Source organism: Cheilinus undulatus, linkage group 2 (genome assembly GCF_018320785.1).
Source record: "Cheilinus undulatus linkage group 2, ASM1832078v1, whole genome shotgun sequence".
NCBI lineage: Eukaryota > Metazoa > Chordata > Actinopteri > Labriformes > Labridae > Cheilinus > Cheilinus undulatus.
The window spans coordinates 48227423-48249854 of record NC_054866.1 but is presented as its reverse complement, the minus strand read 5'-3'; the positions used below and the strand labels follow the sequence as shown (position 1 = coordinate 48249854).

General features: G+C 37.8%; 4 protein-coding genes across 4 annotated transcripts; all 4 read left to right on the top strand.

The window, feature by feature from the left end:
* The first annotated feature begins 317 nt into the window (after window positions 1-317).
* LOC121519029 (zinc finger protein OZF-like) lies at window positions 318-3866 on the top strand. Its single transcript, XM_041801802.1, has 2 exons — window positions 318-581; window positions 1803-3866. Exons 1-2 carry the CDS (start codon window positions 389-391, stop codon window positions 2852-2854), a joined length of 1245 nt encoding a protein of 414 aa, XP_041657736.1. The 5' UTR covers window positions 318-388; the 3' UTR covers window positions 2855-3866.
* A 2666-nt stretch (window positions 3867-6532) lies between these two features.
* LOC121519056 (zinc finger protein 32-like) lies at window positions 6533-13065 on the top strand. Its single transcript, XM_041801834.1, has 2 exons — window positions 6533-6789; window positions 11135-13065. The coding sequence occupies exons 1-2, from the start codon at window positions 6618-6620 to the stop codon at window positions 11974-11976; spliced, it is 1014 nt and encodes a 337-aa protein (XP_041657768.1). The 5' UTR covers window positions 6533-6617; the 3' UTR covers window positions 11977-13065.
* A 461-nt stretch (window positions 13066-13526) lies between these two features.
* On the top strand, window positions 13527-16358 carry LOC121519035 (gastrula zinc finger protein xFG20-1-like). Its single transcript, XM_041801814.1, has 2 exons — window positions 13527-13784; window positions 14581-16358. The coding sequence occupies exons 1-2, from the start codon at window positions 13613-13615 to the stop codon at window positions 15495-15497; spliced, it is 1089 nt and encodes a 362-aa protein (XP_041657748.1). The 5' UTR covers window positions 13527-13612; the 3' UTR covers window positions 15498-16358.
* Window positions 16359-17447: 1089 nt separating this feature from the next.
* LOC121519045 (zinc finger protein 37 homolog) lies at window positions 17448-21519 on the top strand. Its single transcript, XM_041801826.1, has 2 exons — window positions 17448-17681; window positions 20334-21519. The coding sequence occupies exons 1-2, from the start codon at window positions 17513-17515 to the stop codon at window positions 21221-21223; spliced, it is 1059 nt and encodes a 352-aa protein (XP_041657760.1). The 5' UTR covers window positions 17448-17512; the 3' UTR covers window positions 21224-21519.
* The last annotated feature ends 913 nt before the right edge of the window (window positions 21520-22432 follow it).

Sequence of the window (22432 nt, the reverse complement as noted above, 5' to 3'; positions counted from 1 at the left end):
AATTCTCTCTATTGACTATTTCTATAAATATTATTGTTTGGAAGAATGCAAAATCTGCTTATATGAGAATGTTTAATACATATGGTTAAGATTGGAGTTTATTCAGAATACTTCTTTTGGTAAGAAAAGGTTTGTTATAGAATTTAATTCTAAAGGCTGACATCAGTTTAAAGAAGTTTATTGTGTGATTTTAGAATAAAGGCAGATTGGTTTGATTTCAGTTTAAGGCTAGATATTGAAGTCACTTGAAAGTGGAACAAAAGAGCTGCAGAACTTCCACTGTCGGTAGTTTAGAGTGAGACACATAGCGGAAGTAAACTAACGGGAGGTGTCCATCTGAATGAAGCTACAGCACCATTAAAGAAGCTTTCGTTTCCATAGTTTTTAAATGTTCACTAAACGAACTAAAGCAATGTTTTCAACTGACAGTTTGCGAGGCTTTGTCCTCGAGCGGCTAACTGCTGCTGCTGAAGACATTTTTGTAGTTTTCCAGAGAACTATCGTCGAGTACGAGGAGGAGATCGATCGCCAGCGAAGACTGCTGGATAACGCTGGGATAAAGGCTCATGAAACCTTTTCGGGTGATTTGAGATCTTGAGGGATCTTTTTAGAACTGAAGTAACTGACAAAGAATTTGTCTTTTTCACAATATCCCCATTGTTCCTAGCCCCCATAATACTTTGCGTGAATTGCGAGGGCAACTTCCGGTGTCTTCTGTCTAACTAGGATTTTCCATTTTAGAGCGATTTGGAGATCCATTGAGAGGATTTTTTTCTATAGCCGTTACTTTACTGGAAGTTCTACCCAAACTCATAGCTACAGTAGAGTTCGCTTGGAATAAGCAGGATTAAAATATTTTAAATATTGTTTTTATTATTGTTTCTGTGACCTTTAAGTTGTGGTCATTATCATTAAAGTCCCTGTAAAGTGAAATCCCAGCGTTGTGTCTTAGCACACTAGATAGGTTGGAATAACGTTGCTGTAAACATGTGAAAACACAGAGATCCACTTGTGACTGAAAATTTTATTTAGACCGTCATAGTGTTGTGCAATCACGGAGCAGTACATCTGAGTACAGTCTGCTGTTAGTTGATGACACTGCCCTCATTGAAATTGAACAGCCAGCTACGTGCTGTGTTTTTGTTTGTGAGTTAAACTTCCCAAATCTATCAGTCATGGTGGCCTATGGGTCATTAAAGTATCATGAGGACAAATTTGTACCAGAAAACAGTAAATTTAATCCCCAACCTCTGTGTCTCTGCTCTGGCACAGAGCCTAGTAATTGCTCTGAGCAGAGGATTTTTTTTTTAATTTGAGAGATCCGTTTTTCTCGTGAGTGGGCGTGGCTTCAGCTCATTCAACTGACATGCCCTCACCAACCTAGAGCAGATTTCACAGGCTAATTTTTCATGGTTTTGATGCTTCATTTTTATAAACTTGGAGATAGTTTTCATGACTGAATGTTGGCCTGGTGGTTCATACCACAGTGGCCTGTGATATACAAACCTAATATTGCATTTTTTCTATCACTCTGCAGGAACTTTAAAGCAGCAATTACAAAACAAACCTTGAACTAGTTCACTTTGTTTGTGATAACTTTGGATTATTTCTGTGCTTAACTTGTTGAGTTGAATGGGGGGGGGGTAATTTTTTTTGGATATGCCTGTATATGTCGCTTAACAAGGAATAAAGGAAGAGTGGGCAGCTGCCTGATCTACAATGCAATGTTTTAATAGTTGTAAGTTAGTTAATAGTTGTAACTTAAAGTTGCTGTATTATTGTTATTTATTTTGTTTCTCCAGATGTCCTACAGAAACATGACGGTGAAGATGAGGAGGTTTCGGCTGGCCAGAAGCTCTGTGACCAGGAGAGGAACTTCAATAGTCAGGACCAAGAGGAGCCAGAGCCTCCACAGATTAAAGAGGAACAGGAGGAACTCTTCAGTAGTCTGGAGGTAGAGCAGCTCATAGTGAAGCAGGAGACTGAGACATTCATGTGGACTCCTACTCACGAAGACAGTGACCTAAGTGAACCTAAACAACACCACCTCTCTTACAATTTCCATGTTGCTGAGAATCAGTATCCTCAAGAAAACGAGCATGGAGACTCAATTGGAAAATCAGAACCAACACTAATGAAAAAACTTTACAAAATAAATTATCTCAACACGGAAACATCCAAGGTTGATTGTAATCCTCACCAAAGTGAAAATTCTTTTGAATGTGACACATGTGGAGAAATTTTAAAGAACAAGTCAGAGTTACAGATACATCAGAGTGTCCATGGTGGAAAGAAGACACATTCATGCAAGATTTGTGGGAAAATGTTCAGTCACAAGTCAGATTTGACTAAACATACAAGATCCCATACAGGTGAGAGGCCATTCTCATGCAGTGTTTGTGGAAAAAGTTTCAGCTTTAACCATGTATTGAGGGACCACATGAGAACACACACCGGTGAGAGGCCTTACTCCTGCAGCGTGTGTGGAAAAAGTTTCTCTCGGATGTCACACTTGAAAAACCATGATAAAATCCATACATGTGACAAGCCGTTCACCTGCGAAATATGTGGTAAAATGTTCAGAGTAAGAGGTGAATTGAAGGACCATATGAGGACTCACACAGGTGAAAAACCGTTTACATGTGAAGTATGTGAACGGTCTTTCACTTATCGTAGTGTCTTAACTGCTCACATGAGAAGAGCTCACACAGGGGAGAGGCCCTACCTTTGTAAGACCTGTGGGAAAAGCTTCTTTGAATCATCTAATCTTTCACGACACATGAAATCACATGCAGTGCAGACAAGTAGCCATGTACATGCAGAGGAGGTGGAGATGATTCAGTTTAAATTATAGCTGTAACACTGATAATCATCCACATTGCCTTTCTGTGAAGATGCAGCTTATTTTCTGCTAGCATCAAAACCCAATTAAGTGAATGACAAATTAATCCTTCAATTTTTGGACATCTATGTCTTATTTACAGTATTCTATGCAGTATTGTCCACTGCCTATTGTTAGGATTTCCTTTTTTACGGTATTTTTATTCCTTTAAATTGACTTTTTTATCTGCATTTATTTCTTTGATGCTTCAGCAAAGAGAGAAACGCAGATGATTCCTTGCTGATAGTTTTCCAGAAAACAAACAAACAAACAAACCAAAAAAAAACAATTTTTTAATGCTGGTGGAAGTTTGATATTTACTTCTCTGCCAGAATCAATATGCATAGCGTTTGCCAAAAATTCTCCTTCAAAGGTTTCCCAATTTTAACTGTGGAAAAGGTCCTATACATTTTGGAAAATGCTTATTAAACTGTTTTCCCACAGACAGAGGAGCCATATTTTAGGTAATGGAAGCATTTCTAATTATTTTTGGTTTTGCTCCAACATATTTGTTCACAATAATATCAACATTTTCATACATTTTACTTGCATATCATCACTACACTGCTAAAGGATGCTAACTAGTGTGTATGTGGACAAGATTAACCCTTTAAATGATGGTTTAGTGGGAGTTAAAAATTGAGCAAAAAATAAAATAATGAAATATATATATATATATATATATATTAAACTTTAATCACATCAACTTGTTTAAATGACCAATGTGACAAACATCAAAACAAAAAACATATCACCACATGCAAAGATGACAGCTGATGGAGATGTATATTATAATCTGATATATATATATAATATGATATATAATCTAAAATGTTTGTCTCAGGCCTTAGCGAAAAAAAAATGAAATGCTAAAAAAGTAGAACTTTTAATCAAGTTTAATGATGTATATAATTGTTTGCTTTTAAATGTATTTGATTGTTTTATTTCAATTTTTTCCAGTGTTATGTAGCTGTAACAAACTTTTAAAAATGCCTAAAAATATGAATTAAACAGATAATTTAAAAACATGCTCTTGTTGACTTCAATCGTTGTTCCCTTGTTCTAGGCCCTGTTACTGGTGAAGAAACTCTTTCTTTCTTCCTCATATGTTTCTTTGTTCTTTTTCCTCAGTGATGATCCCCACAAACAACTTACTTTATAATCACAGTGTGTCATCAGGGTTGTCACAGGAACTCTTCTTTCAGATATAAGATGAAGAGGATGATTCCATTTCTGGAGTTGGTACAGCCTTAAAAATGATGAAGCCAATAAGGATGATACATAATTTGAGTGAGATTATCTGAATATAGAGTGAGTTGAAAATGTGTCTCTGTATTTAAATATAGTCAAATGAGATTTAGGAAAGGATGATATCATTTATTTTGAGATGGTTTAATCATTTTGTTTGTTTGTTTCATTTTTCATGCTTGTGTTGATTAGTGCAGCTGCATGTTATTAACATTTGGGCCATGTACATTTGACTAAGAAATTGCTTTGTTTTTGACTTTCTATACTGAAATAGACATTAAGTTATACAGGTGAATCTCACCTGTATTACATATTTGGTGTAATATCATGTTAATTTTTTTTTTCTTTTTTTTTTTTTTCTTTTTTTCCCATTGACAGCTGGGATAGGCTCCAGCCCCCCCACAAACCCTAATAGGATAAGCGGTGTAGAAAATGGATGGATGCATGGATTTCTTTTTTTTTCTCCTGTGATTTACTTAAAAAGGTTAAACTTTTAACAGTTCTAGATTAATCTTTTACAAAGTTAAATGTCCTATGACTTTTTCGTTTTAATCTTGATGATTATGGCTCACAAAAAACAAAAATCCACTATCTCAAAATAGAATATTCTGTGAAAGTCCAATTTGCAAAGGTTTCCTGAGCCTTCATTCTCTGGCCACTCTGGTTTCGTACACAACCACAACCATTGGGGAGACTGCTGACTTGGCTACTGTCCAGAGGACAATCACTGATACCCTCCACAAAGAGGGTAAATCACAAAAGGTCATTACTGCAAGTGCAGGCTGTTCTCAGAGGCTGTATCAAAGAATATTTATGGAATGTTGACTGGAAGAGAAAAGTCTGTTAGGAAAAGGAACAAAAGCAACACGGATGAGCTCACCCTTCAGAGGATAGTCAAACAAAGCAGATTCAAGAACTCAGGGGATCTTTAAAAGGAGAGGACTGGGGCTGGAGTCAGTGGATCAAGAGCCACCACACGCTGATGGGTCCAGGAAATGGGCTACAAGTGTTGCCATCAGCTTCTCACCTGGGCCAAGGAGAAAAAAACCTGGACAATTGCTTAGTGGTCCAATGTCCTGTTGTCAGAAGGAGGTTCATGTTGAATTTCATTTGGAAATCAAGGTCCCAGAGTCCAGAGGAAGATCAGAGAGACACAGAATCCAAAGTGCTTGAAGTCCATTGTGTTAAAGTTTTCACAGTCAGTGATGGTTTGGGGTGCCATGTCATCTGCTGCTGTTGATCCACTGGTCTTGATCAAGTCAGAATCAATGCTGTCAACCATCTCCCAGTGGATTTTAGAGACCTCCATACTTCCATCTGCTGGGAAGCTTTATGGATATACTGATTTCCTTTTCTAGAATGACTTGGCACCTGTCCTTAGTGAAGCCAAAACCAGAGCAATCTGCGTTTCATAACACCCCAGCAGTACCACAGACTGCTTGGCTCCATGCCATCTCAAATAGATGCAGTAGTTCATGCAAAAGAAGCCCAGCACAGGTAGTGAGTGCATAAATTAGAATAATTTATAAGATGTCACCATTTGTGTGTCATAAATCCTTTCTCTAATCGGTGTGTTGTGGTATTATAATAAGTTGAGATTGTGGATTTTTGTGAGCTTTAAGCCATAGTCATCAACATTAAACAGAAATAGTAATCAAATATTTAACTTTGTATGAGATGCATCTAGAATATAAAGAATTTTCACTTCTTAAATAAAATCACAGGAAAAACAAACTTCATAATATTGTAGTATCTTGATATGCATCTTGTATATCCATTCAACTTTAAAGAATGGGGATACGATTTTTTCTCCATATTGCCATACTAACATGGAATAAGTCATCTGTGAGCTTCCATAACAACCTGAATAATAGTGAAGTATACCAAACAATACCATTATTACCATTAATACCATATTTAGATGAATGCATATTCAGCTTCTTATGAGAAACTAATGTATAACAGTTATGAGTCGCGTTTATAAAATAACATATTTGTTTATTAACTTAACCCTTTAAGGCCAATGGTATATTTGATAGAGACCGCTGTCTAATCAACATAATTAATAATTTCCCTTAAAAACGGTTTTATACAATCAGATATATTATAGAAGAAATGCCTAATGTATCAAATGTGATACGTGTATGGAATTTCATGTCATTTTTATTTTTTATTTTTTTCAGTAAAAAGCCAAATAAACATCTCAGTTTCAATGAATGGAAATTTTTATTCCTTTATGTGATGTTTCGGGCTTTAAAGGCTTAGATCTATCATATAATTTCGATCTACGATGTTAGGTAAAGTACAGAAATCACAGCCAGGCGAAAGCGGAACAATTTACAATCAAAACTTCACTTCCGGTGCTTATTAGTGTGACACACAGCGGAAGTAAACAAACAAGAGAAACTTTTAATGTGAAGCTGCAGGACCACACAGACGTATCTGTTGTTGTAGCTCAGCGTTTTGGGTTTTAATAAATAAACAAAAAATGTTTTCGACTGAGAATTTGAGAAGCTTTATCATGGATCGACTAACTGCTGCAGCTGAAGACATTTTTGTAGTTTTTCAGAGAACTATCGTCGAGTACGAGGAGAAGATCGATCGCCAGCGCAGACTGCTGGATATCACTGGGAAAACTCACGTCGACTCACACAGAATAGGTGAGAAATACACAAATTTTATTCGATACAGGAACAAATATGTTTGGTTTGTTCTTGTTCTTCGGTTGGTAGCAGGCTTTTTTTCAGCCAAGCGGTTTACCTCTGTTCTTCAAAAACCAAGTTAAAAAATATCAGACACTGTTAAATTTAACCGGAACAATATTAAGCAATACAGGACACCCCAAGTGCTAATAATCATAAATTTGATGCTATTTTCACATATTGACTTCTGCATAACCAGATGGTCACTTGCAGGAGCACCAATTCTGATACCTGTTGAATCCTTGTATAAAAATGTTAGGCAAGAAACCCTTCTCCTATCACAATTGTAACATCCTCCAAAAGAACAAATTTTTGAGCTTTAACATTAGAAAAAAAAGAAAAAAAACATATATATATATATATATATATATATATATATATATATATATATATATATTGCCTGGCCAATGATATAGCTTAAAGCCCGACATGGGCTGGCACCACCTCATGATTAGATCACACAGAAAGCAATCAGTGAGTCTTTAATCAGGCTGAAAGAACCACGGCGGTGGCTGTGAGATACGCATTGGACCTTCTATCTTTGGGCAAAATGTAGTATCTTTCAGAGGGAGAACATTTTGGAACAGTTTATGTTGTAGCAAATACTACATTAAAGGATTAGTCAGGAGTCAGAATGAGTTGAATACAGCCTTGATGTTACGTTTATTTCAAGCAGGACAATGGTACATGAGTGAGACCCCGAATCTCTCTAACCAGGGGCGTGGCACAGGGAGGAGAAAGGGTACTGATTGCCCGGGCCCACAGTAGGGAGGGGCCCTTAATAAGCCTGCAATGAAAAAGGTGTTTTTATTTATTTTTCCTTAGCATTTAGTGTCATTATTTAATCAAAAGTGACTTAATGAATTGGTCAACAGACTGAAATTAGTATCAAATAGAGTAAAATGCAATACTGGGGGCCCCTGCTCCTCCTTTAAAAATGTCCAAATGGTGTGGTCCAGTGCTGCAGAATAATACAAGTAAATTTAGTAAAAATATTGTCCATAAATGGGGAAATTATGGTTCAAAAATACATTAAAATGCAGAGATATTTGTAAAAATGAGGCAACATTTGCTACTTGGCTAGCCAGTTAAGGAAGGACCCTGTGTAAAATTCTTTCTGGGGTCCCTAAATCCCTAGCTATGCCCCTGTCTCTAACCATGCACTTTTATACCTCTCAGACCATGTGTGTACGTGTGCCTAACTAAACACTTCTGGATATTCACCACACACACACACACAGTTCCTGGTACTAACTACCAAAACATTTCTCACTTCCAAGTTTTATCTCCCCCACCGTGTCACATTAATCAATGACTGGTCCAGTAAACATCTGTCGACCTAGGAATGTCGCGGTAACCTTATCCCAGAACAGGAGGCTGTGTGAGGGCAGCCGCCCATTATAACCTGTATGATAGTGTAATACACTTACATGCAAAACATAATATACCTACATTTACCACTCTCAGGGAATGCTCCAGCTTTGCAAGTTTCAAGGGTCTTCTGAAAGTGTGACTCAGGACACACCAGAATTATGACCATGTTTAACCATTTCATTATCTCTGTGGGTACATACTTATAAGAAACTATGTATGCATCTTTGGTGCAATATTACATACACAAACACACTTATTTGTGCTATCCCTGTGCAATACTACATACCTAAACATTCCTGTGTATACAAATTCTGAGCGATAGGGCTACTGCAATCATCACTTTAAATAAACAGACCAAGGGCAAAATGTGCAAGTTCCTCAAGCACATATATAATCAGCACTTTCCCTTCTGCTTTATGCACTATAGCTGCAATGGTCACTTTATTCCATGTTGGTCGTAAGCGTTGTCACACTGACACCTATTGTGCTGTTATATTTGTGTCTTCGTATGATACTGTGCTGTTTATATTGTTTGGTCTCTGCTTGTCTAGTTTTATGTATATTTTTTATTCTTATTAACTACATGCATGATGTACACTGTTATATGTATACCATCAACCTACCAGGGACTATGGATGGAAATTAGTCTATGCCTACAATCTGCCACATTTACATGTTAACTAATGTGCTTTTCCCCCTAAAATGAATAGAAAAAATATAATACAAATTAATCTTTTAGCCCTCAGCCCTCAAAATAACTGTGCCAGAGCATGGGGGCAGCAGAAACTAATACAACAGTCCAAAACCACACTATTCATAGGGATATAAGGATTTATGGTAAGACAGTCCGAAAAGCAGAATACAGCAATCTCCATAGACTGTAGCATTTAGTGCACATGCAGCATAATGCACCAGTTATGTCTGTGTTCGTTTTAAAGAGCAGCAGACCCCAACATTATTGCTGTCGGGCAGACTGGCATTTTAAGAATTTCTCTTATCTTTTAACATAAGATTAGATAAAAAAGAAAAGATAAGATACGTCTTTATTGTCCCCATGGGACAATTTAGAGGGCAGCAAAAGTTCACACAAACCACACACATTGTAAAAAATGCATATACATACAGTGGCTTGCAGAAGTATTAATACCACTTGATCTTTTCCACATTTCTTCAAGTTACAACGACAAAGGTATATATTATTGGGATTTCATGCGATAGATCAACATAAAGTGGCATGTAACTGTGAAGCGAAAGGGAAAATTATACATGGCTTTCAACATTTTTTACAAATAAAAATCTAAAAAGAGTGGTGTGCAAAAGTATTCAGCCCCCTGGAGTCAATACTTTGTAGAGCCACCTTTCACTATGGTTACAGCTACAAGTCTTTAGGGGTATGTCTCTACCAACTTTGCACATCTAGAGACTGAAGTTTTTACCCATTCCTCTTTTCAAAATAGCTCAAGCTCAGTCAGATTTGATGGGGAGTCTCTATGAACAGCAATTTTCAAGTGTTGCCACAGATTCTTAATGGGATTTAGGTCTGGGCTGTGACTGGGCCATTCTAACACATGAATATGCTTCAATCTAAACAATTCCATCATAGCTCTGGCTGTATGTTTAGGGTTGTTGTCCTGCTGGAAGGTGAACCTCCACCCCAGTCTCAAGTCTTTTGGCGATTTTAACAGGTTTTCTTCCAAGATTGTCCTGTATTTGGCTCCAACCATCTGTCAGCTTCCCTGTCCCAGCTGAAAAAAAGCATCCCCACATCATGATGCTGCCACCCCCATGTTTCACGGTGGGGATGATGTGTTCAGGGTGATGTGCAGTGTTAGTTTTCAGCCACACATAGCACTTTGTGTTTAGGCCACAAAGTTAAATTTTGGTCTCATCTGAGCAAAGCTCTTTCTTCCACATGTTTGGTATGTCCCCCATGTGGCTTTTGGCAAAATGCAAACAAGACTCCTAATGTTTTTTTCCAGCAATGGCTTTCTTCCTGCTACTCTTCCATTAAAGCCAGATTGTGGAATAGTTGTCCTGTGGACAGGTTCTCCCACTTGAGCTGTGGATCTCTGCAGCACCTCCAGAGTTACTATGGGCCTCTTTGTTGCTTTTCTGATCAATGCCCTCCTTGCCCAGCCTGTAAGTTTAGGTGGACAGCCATTTCTCGGTAGGTCTGTGGTTGTGCCATGCGCTTTCCATTTTCAGATGATCGATTGAACAGTGCTCCGTGAAATGTTCAAAGTTTGGGATATTTTCTATAACCTATCCCTGCTTTAAACTTCTCCACAACTTTGTCCCTGACCTGTCTGGTGTGTTCTTTGGTCTTCATGGTGCTGTTTGTTCACTGATGTTATCTAAAATAGGCTTTCACAGAACAGCTGTATTTAGACTGAGATTAGATTACACACAGGTGGACTCTCTTAACTGATTAGGTGACTTCTGAAGGTAATTGGTTGCACTGGATTTTATTCATGGGTATCAGATTCCAGGAGGCTGAATACTTTTGCACACCACAGTTTTCAGATTCAAATTCTGAAAGCCATGTACAATTTTCCTTTCACTTTACAATTATGTGCCACTTTGTGTTCATCTATCACGCGAAATCCCAATAAAATATATTTATTTATATTTATATATTTTTATGGTTGTACTGTGAAGAAATGTGGATAAGTTCAAGGGGTATGAATACTTTCGCAAGCCAGTGTACATGTTATACATAGTTCCAATAGTTTTCATCATGATAGATATGCAGTGAGTTTTAATATGATCAGAACAGTCCAAAGGTTCCCCAGTTCCAACAGCCCACAGTGTTCTGTATGAGTAATGCTAGATGTGTTGACAGCTTATTTTAAAAAACAGCAGGTGATTAAAAAAGTGAGGGTTTCCCAGGATGATAGAAACTTCATCTTTTCATTCTCTGTTCCTCCAGATGTCCCACAGCAACATGAGTGCAAAGAGGGGGAGGTTGTGGCTGACCAGCAGCTCTGTGACCAGGAGAGAACCTTCAGTCTGGACCAAGAGGAGCCAGAGCCTCCTCAGATGAAGGAGGAACAGGAGGACCTCTGCAGCAGTCTGGAGATAGAGCAGCTCAGAGTGAAGCAGGAGACTGAGACATTCATGTGGACTCATACTTATGAGGACAGTGACCACAGTGAACCTGAACAACAACATGAACAGCATCTCCTCTTTCACAACTCCCATGTCACTGAGAATCAAGATCCCAAAGGAGGCAAGCATGAAGATTCAGAATCAAGTGGAACATCAGAGCCAACACTAATGAAAAGACTTCAGAAAAGAAGAATTGAGAAAATTAAAATATTAGAGACTGATCATAATTCATACCAAAGTAAAAAATCTTTCACATGTGACACATGTGGTGAAGAGGTTAAGAGCAAGTCAGAATTAAAGACACATCAGCGGGCCCATGGTGGTAAGAAGATGCATTCATGCGAGATTTGTGGGAAAATGTTCAGCTTCAAATCAGATCTGACTTATCATACAAGATCCCACACTGGTGAGAGGCCTTTCTCCTGCAGCATATGTGGAAAAAGATTCTTTCGGATGACCAACTTGAATACTCATTATATTGTTCATACACATGAAAAGCCATTTGCATGTGAAACATGTGGCAAAATGTTCAGGGATAAATTCGACTTGAAAATTCACATGAGAATACATACAGGTGAAAGGCCTTATGCATGTGTTACATGTGGGGCTTCATTTGCCACAAAAAGTAATTTGGATAAGCACAAAAGAATTCATACAGGTTAAAAAAAATGGTATCTTGCAAAGCATGTGACAGGACTTTTAAATATTTGGATGCATTACAGTTTACATGAGAAGGGCTAACACAGGTGAGCGTCCATACCTTTGTAAGACATGTGGGAAAAGATTCAACTCATTTAATCTTCCACAACACATGAAAAAATCACACGCATGCAAGTAGCCATGTGTACTCAGCAGTGTTAATTTTTGAAAATTTTAGTCTTTAGATGAGATGTCTTTTAGTTTTAGTCCCATTTTAGTCTTTTATACCCTTTAAGTTTTAGTCGACGAAATTAACACTGGTACACAGATGTGGTAGAGATTTTACATCTCTGCCAGGATCAATGCCCAATGATGGATTACACCTATGATTTAACAAACCAAAAGTTTTCTCACAATTCAAAGAAGCCATTGTTGGACTGATCACAGTAAAATTTTATTGGTGGAAGTTGTCAGGGGCATTTTGGACAATACTGATACACAATGATTCCCCACAGACTTAAGAGCCTTTTTTGGTCATTTAAGCATGCTGGAGACTATGTTGTGATTTGTTTACAACATATTTTCTGTCAGGTGTTCTTCCTAAAGTCAGCTTTGTCACAGTTAAGGTTCGAGCAATAAGTATAAAAATCTGAAAATCCCCTCAAGATTTAACCTTGCAAAGCAGATGGATTGGCTTAGATGTCACATCAGTCACATGTCCATGCAATGAATATATAAAAAAGTCTATGCCAGGCATGCCAGGTTCCTCAAATTTAAATTTATAACATTATCCGATATCATTTTATATAATGGCTAAATGAGTGTATTAGTTGATAAATGAACAAAAAAAAAAAAAAAATCAAAACAATCAGTCGGTCCACCATCACATGTAAAGATAAAATGCGAGGTTAGTTTTGTTGATGAATAATCTACAATATTTTTTTATCAGGCCTTTTCAAAAATAATAATGATGCTAAAGATTGGCCCTAAACTTTGTTCAACACTCAAATGTGTTTGAATTCTTAATCTTGCTTTTATTTACATTTGATTGTTTTATTTTTTCTTTCCTCCCAGTGAGTTTATGCAATGTTTATCAAACTTTCTGACACTGTATAAAAGCAATGCATAAGTGTTTTCTGATAAAAATATGAAACATTCTTTGATCTTCTTGAAATGGAGCTCTCTCTTTCTTATTCTTTCTTAGATGCATAATGGGAAGTTTATGGTTTATGCTAGTTTAATTTTGAGGAAAAGACCCCAATAAAACAGTGAGTTAATAAAGTGGGATTGATGTTATGATGAAGATGATAAACCCACAGTGATTACCTTTTAAAAGGACAGTTGGAAATTGACATTATTTTTATTACTGCAACAAGGAATGTGATCATTAACGGGTTTTTTTTTTTTAATAATATTAGTTCAAATAGGTTTAAACTTTATATGTTTTTAAATAAAGGCAGGACGTTGTCAGACTTAAGTGATGAAGCAGAAAATGTGTTTGCCGGAAGCGGAACAAAAAGCCGCCGAACCTTCACCGTCGGAGATTCTGAGTGTGACACAGCGGAAGTAAACAATCAGGCCGTCTGAATGGAATTGCAGCATCACGAAGAGCTTTCTGTTGTTGTAGCTTAGCTTTTTCGTGTTCAGTAGTTAAACAAAAATGTGTACCTCTGAGAATTTGAGACAGTTCGTTGTCGGGCGGCTAACTGCTGCTGCCGAAGACATTTTTGTAGTTTTTAGGAGAACTATCATGGAGTACGAGGCAGAAATCGATCGACAGCGCAGACTGCTGGATATCGTTCGGAAGTCTCACATCGACTCACACAGAATAGGTGAGACAAAAAAAATCCATACATTCACATAATGATTAGAGGTGTTTGGTTTGTTTCTATTCCCCGTGGTGTCTTTATCTGCCGTGGTATCAGGCTTTTGCCAGCAGGGGGTTTTCTAATCTTTTTAGCCCGCGACCCCCATAATAGCCTGAGCGTGGGCCCTCCACGGTCCCTGGAGATGGTTAAAGCATAAAGCGCATGTCTTTGCACACTCAAAAATAGGCCAATCCCAGTACCGACATGTTAAAATTAGAAAATTACATAGCAGCTAATACCACACTATTTTGTCTGTATTGTATTGTAATTCTCTTTATCTCTTTATTTCTCTTTGGGCATTGGTTGGGTTTTTTTCTGAGGCCGGTGCTTAATTGAGGCTTTTAATACGATGCTGGTGCCTGAATCGATACCTTTGAGAGGGAAAAAACGTGTTTTGACTGTCAGCAAGAGAATAAATTCTGTCTGGGTATCATAAATTATTTGCAGATATATCTTTGTTAGTTGTCAGACGAACATGGGATAAGAAAAGGAGCCCGATGGAACTTAACACATAAACCACACAAACTATAACGTGTCTCCTGCCTTATGAATTGGGTGGCAGGGTGTTGAAATTAAGAATCAATATCTGTGTTGTAATTCGGTCTAGTAGGTATTAATGTGTTGAAAATGGTATCACGTCTGTACTGGTTCTCGATACTCAGCCCCAACAAGATGTATGGTATATTCTGGTCCTTAATGCATGTTTTGCGTCCAAGGAGAGTGGTTACTTATGCTCTGTTTTTTTTTTTTATTCCTCCAGATGTCCCACAGCAACATGAGTGTAAAGAGGGTGAGGTTGTGGCTGACCAGCAGCTCCTTAACCAGGAGAGGACCTTCAGTCTGGACCAAGAGGAGCCAGAGCCTCCACAGATTAAGGAGGAACAGGAGGAACTCTGCAGCAGTCAGGAGGGAGAGGAGATAATAGTGAAGCAAGAGACTGATACATTAATGTGGAGTCCCATTCATGAGGACAGTGACCACAGTGAACCTGCACAACAAAATGAACAGCATCTCCTCTCTCCCAACTACTTTGCCATTGAGAATCAAGATCCTGAGGAACGTGAGCATAAAAACTCAGGATCAAGTGGAACGTTAGAACCAGCACAAAATACAAGCTTCTACTACACAAACCCATCAGAGATGGGCTGTTATCCTCACCAAAGTCAGAAGCCTTTCAGATGTGGCACATGTGGGGAAGAGGTTAAGAATAAATCAGAATTAAAGACACATCAGCGTGTCCATGATGGTAAGAAGATGCATTCATGCGAGATTTGTGGGAAAATGTTCAGTTCCAACTCACTGCTGACTAAACATGTAAGATCCCACACAGGTGAGAGGCCTTTCTCCTGCAACATCTGTGGAAAAGGATTCTCTCAGATGACACATTTGCGTAATCACATGAGAACTCATACAGGTGAAAAACCATACTCCTGTACTACCTGTGGGGCAACATTTACATTGAAAAGTAATTTGGATCAGCACACAAGAGTGCATACAGGTGAAAAACCATTTTCTTGCAAAGAATGTGACAGGTCTTTTAAATATTTGCACATCTTAACAGTTCACATGAGAAGAGCTCACACAGGTGAGCGTCCATACCTTTGTAAGACCTGTGGGAAAAGATTCTTTGACTCATCGAATCTTTCACAACACATGAAATCACATGAAGCCAAGTAGCCATGTAAATGCTTATGTGCTGGAGATCATTAATTTTCCAGTCATAGATTGATCTCTGTATTAAACACAAAACCATTTTCCTTTGAGTGGAGGTTCACATTATCCTGGTGTAAAGAAGCTGCTCATTTTTAATATTTCCTGCCAGGATTAATACCTAATTGTTACACTTTTATCCAAAACCTTTTTCTTTTAATGTAACAAATAAAAAAGCAATTGGAGGACTGATCTCAATGAATTTTGTGTTAATGTTCATGTATATTTTGGACAACACTAATGCATGATGTTTCCCCACAGGCTTTGGAGCCATATTTTAGGTCATTTAAGCATGTCAAACTGTTTGTTGTGAATTGTTTACAATATATTTTTGCACAACTAACGTTTATGTTTCTTAAAAGTTCTGCTTTTAGGTCATCATTTTATTGTTGCAGGATGCTGGTTATTACTTTTGTGTGTGTGGACAAGACAGACTTCTTAAACTCAGCATTGTCACAGTTGAAATTTGAGCAGTATGTGTAATAATCTAAAACGCACTCAAGGTTATTTTTAATAACATCATCTGATGCCTTTCTACATAGTGGTTAAATGACTGACTTTATGAATTGATCAATGTGTCAAAAATCCAGACAGTCAGCCAGCCTACCATCACATGTAATTTTTATGATCTGTGATCTGCAATATTTTTGTCTGGCCTTTTGAATAACAAAAAAAGTAGCTTGAAAATGTTCAAAGACACAATGTGTTTGAATACTTGTAGTTGTTTCCATTTTTTTTAAGTAACTCTCTTTTTTCAATGAATTCATACAATGTACATCACACTATTTGCCACTGTGTAAATGCAATACATTAAGTCTGGTTAATAAAAATTAGGGCTTTCAAGATTAAGTGCATTAATTTTGATTAATTGAGGTCCACAAATAGTGCAGTGTTTTATAAAAAAAAAAAATCATGATAAATCGCATGATGTATCGGCCCTTTCAGTACACTTTGGTTAAGCCACTGCTGCATCTCTCGGCAAGCAGAGTGATGTAAAATAAGTCCGACACTGCTTATTCCCACAGTCATTACCTAGAATTCATGACTGTAGGTGAGGGTTGGAACAAAGACAAACCATTGAATTAAAAGCTTTGCTTTCTGGCTCAGCTCCCTCTTCACCACAATGGTATAGTACAGCACCTGAAAAACTGCGGATACTGCACCAATCCGCCTGTCAGTCTCACCGTCCATTCTACCCTCACCTGTGAACAAGACTTCAAGATACCTGAACTCCTTCACTTGGGGGCAAAGACTCTCTCCACCTGGAGGAAGCAATCCACCGTTTGCCGGCAGAGGACCATGGCCTCAGGCTTGGAGGTTATTATTATACCAGCCATTTTTCACTCAGCTGCAAACCATCCCAGTGCCTGCTGGAGGTTCCCAGCCAAGGAACCCAGCAAAACCACATCATCTGTTAACAGCAGAGGTGACATTCTTAGCTCCCCTAACTGTCCAAAATGACAAAAAGAATTGTTTTGAATGCAAAATAGTGGACACTTAGAAAGCAATCTAAAAGATGTGATTAATTATGATTACGTACAGAAATTCTGAGATTAATCACAATTAAAGTTGTTAACCTTTGAACACTTATTATTTAGTTAGTTCTGAGTGTTGTATTGTAAAGGACATTATTTCTCAGTATTGAACGTTTTCTATGCATATTGTATGGAAGAATGCAAACTGTTTCATATACTGTAGGACATTTTAATGCAGAACGGCTACGACTGACGTTTATTCGGATATTATTGATTAGAATAAGTTCATCCTGTAATTTCATTATAGGATAAAGGCAGGTCTTTGTTAGATTTAAGCTCAATAATAGAAATTGCGGAAAAGCGGAACAAAGAAGCTGCCGAACCTTCACCGTCGGTGCTTCAGAATGAGACACACAGCGGAAGTAAACTAACAGGGGGCGTTCTCGTGAAAGAAACTACGGTGCCGTTTCGCCTCTTATTTACATGTTCACCAAATGAACTTAAGCAATGTTTGCTGCCGATCGTTTGAGAGAATTTGTCTTCGAGCGGCTAACTGCTGCTGCTGAAGACATTTTTGGAGTTTTTCAGAGAACTATCGTCGAGTACGAGGCAGAGATCGATCGCCACCGCAGACTGCTGGATAAAGCTGGGATAAAGGCTCAGGAAAACCTTTCAGGTGATTTCAGAGCTCCTTTTAGAGCTGAATTAACTGACACAATTTGACTTTTTCCAAAACATACACTTTTACTCCTAGGCTAGCCCCCGTGAAACTTAGGGTGTATTGTGAGAGCGAGTTCCGAGGCCTTCTGTCTAACTGGGATTCCCCATATTAACAAGATGTTCATCCTGATTATAAGGGTAATTTGGTAATCAAAATATGTGAACATCATCTGTTTACTTTAAACTGTCTTGATATCATAATTCCTTCGTCTCCCACCGGAGTGGACAAAATAAAGAAATTGCCTTTGATGTAGTCCACTTGCAAATTTAACTAACTTTATGAACTTCATATCATAACTGTATAGTAATAGGATGTGTTAAAGGAAGTGGAGGCAAATTAATATACTTAAAAGAAGATGTAAAGCTAGAGCACAGTCAGTTTTAACATTTCCCTCATAGATTAGTGAGATTTCTGAAATCTGTATTTCACAGACTAGTCCCTGTTTTGATATGTCAACTTTGTAAATATTTATGATTCACTTGGTCAACCTTTCAGTTTGATAAATCTAATAAAGTTGTTCTCTAATACATAAATGTTGCTGGAGATTTCTGTTTCATTCAAGACTTTGGTCATCCTCCATGCATCTTGAAAGTTGGTGAGGTTATGTCAGAAATGTCTTCTGCAGATTTATAAATCTAAAATTCTGAGTTAAATATTAAAATGAATTTAACATTGAGGGAATCCCAACTCTGATGCATCCAGGCAGTTAACAGCATGTTTGAAACACCACTGTTAAATACACACATATAAATTTGTCCAGTTATTAGTACAAGAAAGTAACACTCACTGGTCATTTTATTATGTACACCTTGCTAGTACAGGGTTGGACCCTCTTTGGCTTTCAGAATTGCCTTAATTCTTTATGGCATAGTTTTAACGAGGTGTTGGAAACAATCCTTAGAGATTTTGGTGCATATTGACATGATAGCATCACAAAGTTGCTGCAGATTTTTCGGCTGCACATCCACATTGGAATCTCATGTCTCAAAGGTGCTCTATGGGATTGAGATCTGATGACTTTGGAGGGCGTTGGAGTACAGTGAACTCATTGTCATGTTTAAGAAATACGTATGAGATGGTTTGTGCTTTGTGACATGGTGCATTATCTTACTTGAAGTAGCCAAATGATGCTCAGTTGGTTCTAACTGGGTGTGCCAAGAAAATATCCCCCACACCATAATACCATCCCCACCACCAGTCTGAAATGTTAATATAAGGCAGGGTGGATCTATGCTTTCATGTTGTTTATGCCATATTCTGACCCTACCATCTGAGTGTTGCAGTTGAAATCAAGACCCATCAAACCAGGCAATGTTTTTCCCATCTTCTATTGTCCAATTTTGGTGTGCCTGTGCAAATTGTAGCCTCAGTTTCCTGTTCTTAGCTGACAGGAGTGGCACTCAGCGTGGTCCTCCACTGCTCTAGCCCATCTGCTTCAAGGTTCCATGTGTCTTGCATTCAGATTGGCTGAGTAGCTATTTGTATTAACAAGCAATAGAACAGGTGTACCTAATAAAATGGCAGGTGAGTGTATATATTTATATTTCAGCTCATTGTAACATTGAGCTTGGTTTTTAAGGAAGTAGTACTTACTAAATTAAGGATTTATTCCTTCTAAAACAGCACCTATGGCACTAAGACATTATAGTAAGTCATTGGGAGAAATTGATTTACTCTATTGCCATTACTTCACCAGTAGTTACACGCACAATCATAGCTGCAGTAGTGGTATTAATTTCATCAGCTTATGTTTTTCATGAGAAAGTATTGACTAGGACTGTCTAAAAAATAGATCTTTGATTGCAAAATGCTGACAAAGCGTACATTTGATTTTTCTCAAGATTAAAATGAGGCTAAAATGTAATTTTGTTTTTGTCAGACATTGAAAATCCCAGATCTTTCTCCGCTGTGGGTAAATCCACCAACACCGCATATCCTTAGCTCTTCTACCTTTCAGTTGTAGAAAGCAGGGACCCTGGCTTTTTACTGTGTATAGATCACACAGCTATTATTGGTACCAAATTCAGGCAAAGGGAATAAATGTTTGACTTTTTTATGGACTAAAACTGGACTTAGGTTTTAAAAAGTTTTTGTTTACCAAAACCATGAAGGGTAGAAATGACTAAAATATAACTAAAACTAACATCTTAGCCAGTGTACATGAAACTGTAGACCCCTCCCACCCCCACCCTGAATAAGGTGGATTGTAAATTTTAAGACAGTTTTGTCATTTTTATCTATTTGATCAGTAAAATGTAATCATTGACATGAAAGCAACAAAAACCCTTTAAATATTTCACTTTGTGAATTAAAAAAACACATCAAAGTTTAACTTTTGAATTAAATGACAGAGGAGAATGAACTTTTTCATGATATTAATTTTTTGATACATGTATATGTCACTTAAACTAGGAATAAGAATAACAGAAGTTTTCAGCTGTTTATGAAACCTTGTCAAAGGTAAAACTTCATGAGATGCTCCTCATTTCTCATTTTAGAGTAGGCATCTGACTCCTCTTCTGTTTTTTTTGTTTTGTTTTTTCTCTTTAATGCAACTCTGACAAGTTAATGGTGGTAACTAAAAGCTCTACTATTTTGTTCCTCCAGATGTCCCACAGCAACATAACTGTGAATATGAAGAGGCTGTGGCTGACCAGCAACTCTGTAACCAGGAGAGGACCTTCAGTCTGAACCAAGAGGAGCCAGAGCCTCCACAGGTGAAGGAGGAGCAGGAAGAACTCTGCAGCAGTCAGGAGGTAGAGCAGCTCATTATGAAGCAGGAGACTGAGACATTCATGTGGGCTCTTACTCATGAGGAAAATGACCACTGTGAACCTGCGCAACAAAATGAACAGCATCTCCTCTTTCACAACACCCATATCACTGAAAATAAAGAATCTCAAGGAAGCAATCCTGAAAACTCAGGGTCAAGTGGAACATCAGAACCATCAGCAATATCAGCAATTGACTGCAGTCTTCACCAAAGTCAAAAGTCTTTAAAATGTGTCACATTTGGTGAAGAGGTTAAGAAAAAGGCAGCATTACAGACTCATCAACGTGTCCACAATAAGGAGATGCATTCTTGCAACATTTGTGGGAAAATGTTCAGTCACAAGTCACAGCTGACTAAACATATAAGATCTCACACAGGTGAGAAGCCTTACTCCTGCAGCACATGTGGGAAAGGATTTGCTCAGATGGCACATTTGAATATTCACATAAGAACTCACACAGGTGAAAAACCATACTCCTGTGCTACCTGTGGAGCAACATTTGCCCAGAAAAACAATTTGGAAAAGCACAAAAGAGTTCATACAGGTGAAAAACCATTTTCTTGCAAAGCATGTGACAGGACTTTTAAATATTTGGATGTCTTGACGATTCATATGAGAAGAGCTCACACAGGTGAGCGTCCATACCTTTGTAAGACCTGTGGAAAAAGATTCTTTGACTCATCGAATCTTTCACAACACATGAAATCACATACAGGCAAATAGCCATGTGTGCACTGATGTGGTGGAGATAATTGAATTAAGCATTGCAGTACTTGCAAACATTTTTCCATAAAAATCCTACATTTTTTTGTAATGTAACAGAACCTTAGCCATTGAACAACTGATCACAATTTATTTTAATTGTGGAAATTTCTATGCATACTTTTGGCAACACTTATGGTCAATGTTTTCTCAAGGACTTTGGAGCATGCTGAACTGTTTGTTGGGGTTTGTTCACAATGTACGCTATGCAATGTTCATCAAACTGTTTGACACTGTATAAAAGTAAAACATTTATAATAAAGATATGAAACATTTTTTCTTTTTTTTGAAAGTTTTAGAGCTTTGTCCAACAGCTACTCCATCCTCATCATTGACCCTTGTTCAGGCTCTTTACCAGGGATGAGGCACTCCTTCATTCCAAAAGGCCTTGTTGGTCATTTATTTTGAAGTATTTTTTCATGCATGCCTGTTGACATTGTGAAAACATTTGAATTTGACTTATAAATCCATTTGTTTTATCATTCTTAAAAGGGGATACATCCAACACCATTTTTCTTTGATGCAATCAGAACTTGCAGTAGTTTTATTTTGATTTTGCCGCTGAATAATTTAGTGTAACATCGATAGATAGATAGATAGATAGATAGATAGATAGATAGATAGTGTAATGAAATTTTAGCTTCTTTGCCTCATCTCCTTCCCCAACACCCCCCACTGTTGCTTTTCAATGGAACCTACCGGGGTATCTATCCTCTCACAGGACATATATGGAAATGCACAGACATGGGAAAACAATAGGGCTAGGAAGGTGTTGCTAACATGCTACATGTGTTTACTACACATGTAAATATGAAGCAACAAAGGTGACTGTGCCAGTTCCTTTCAAATAAAATCCTTATTGCATAAAAATACCAAGCAACAAAGGCCCTTTGAAGTCCCCTGTAGGTGTCACCAGAGAGATGGTATCCACCCTATAAAGGTGGATCTTGCCAGAAGCTTGGGGTCTTTCTTCACAATCACCACTCGTGCAGACTGACCTTTCTTTGCAAAGACATAAAAACCTTATCGGCCGGCTGAAGTCTCTGTTTCATTATTCCTCAGCAACAGAAAAAAAATCCACAATAATAGATAATGTTTTTTGTTCTGGAGCAGAATGTGCGTCAGTTGAAGGCGGAACGAAGTGTGAACGTTCACTGCGGCGAGTGGGAG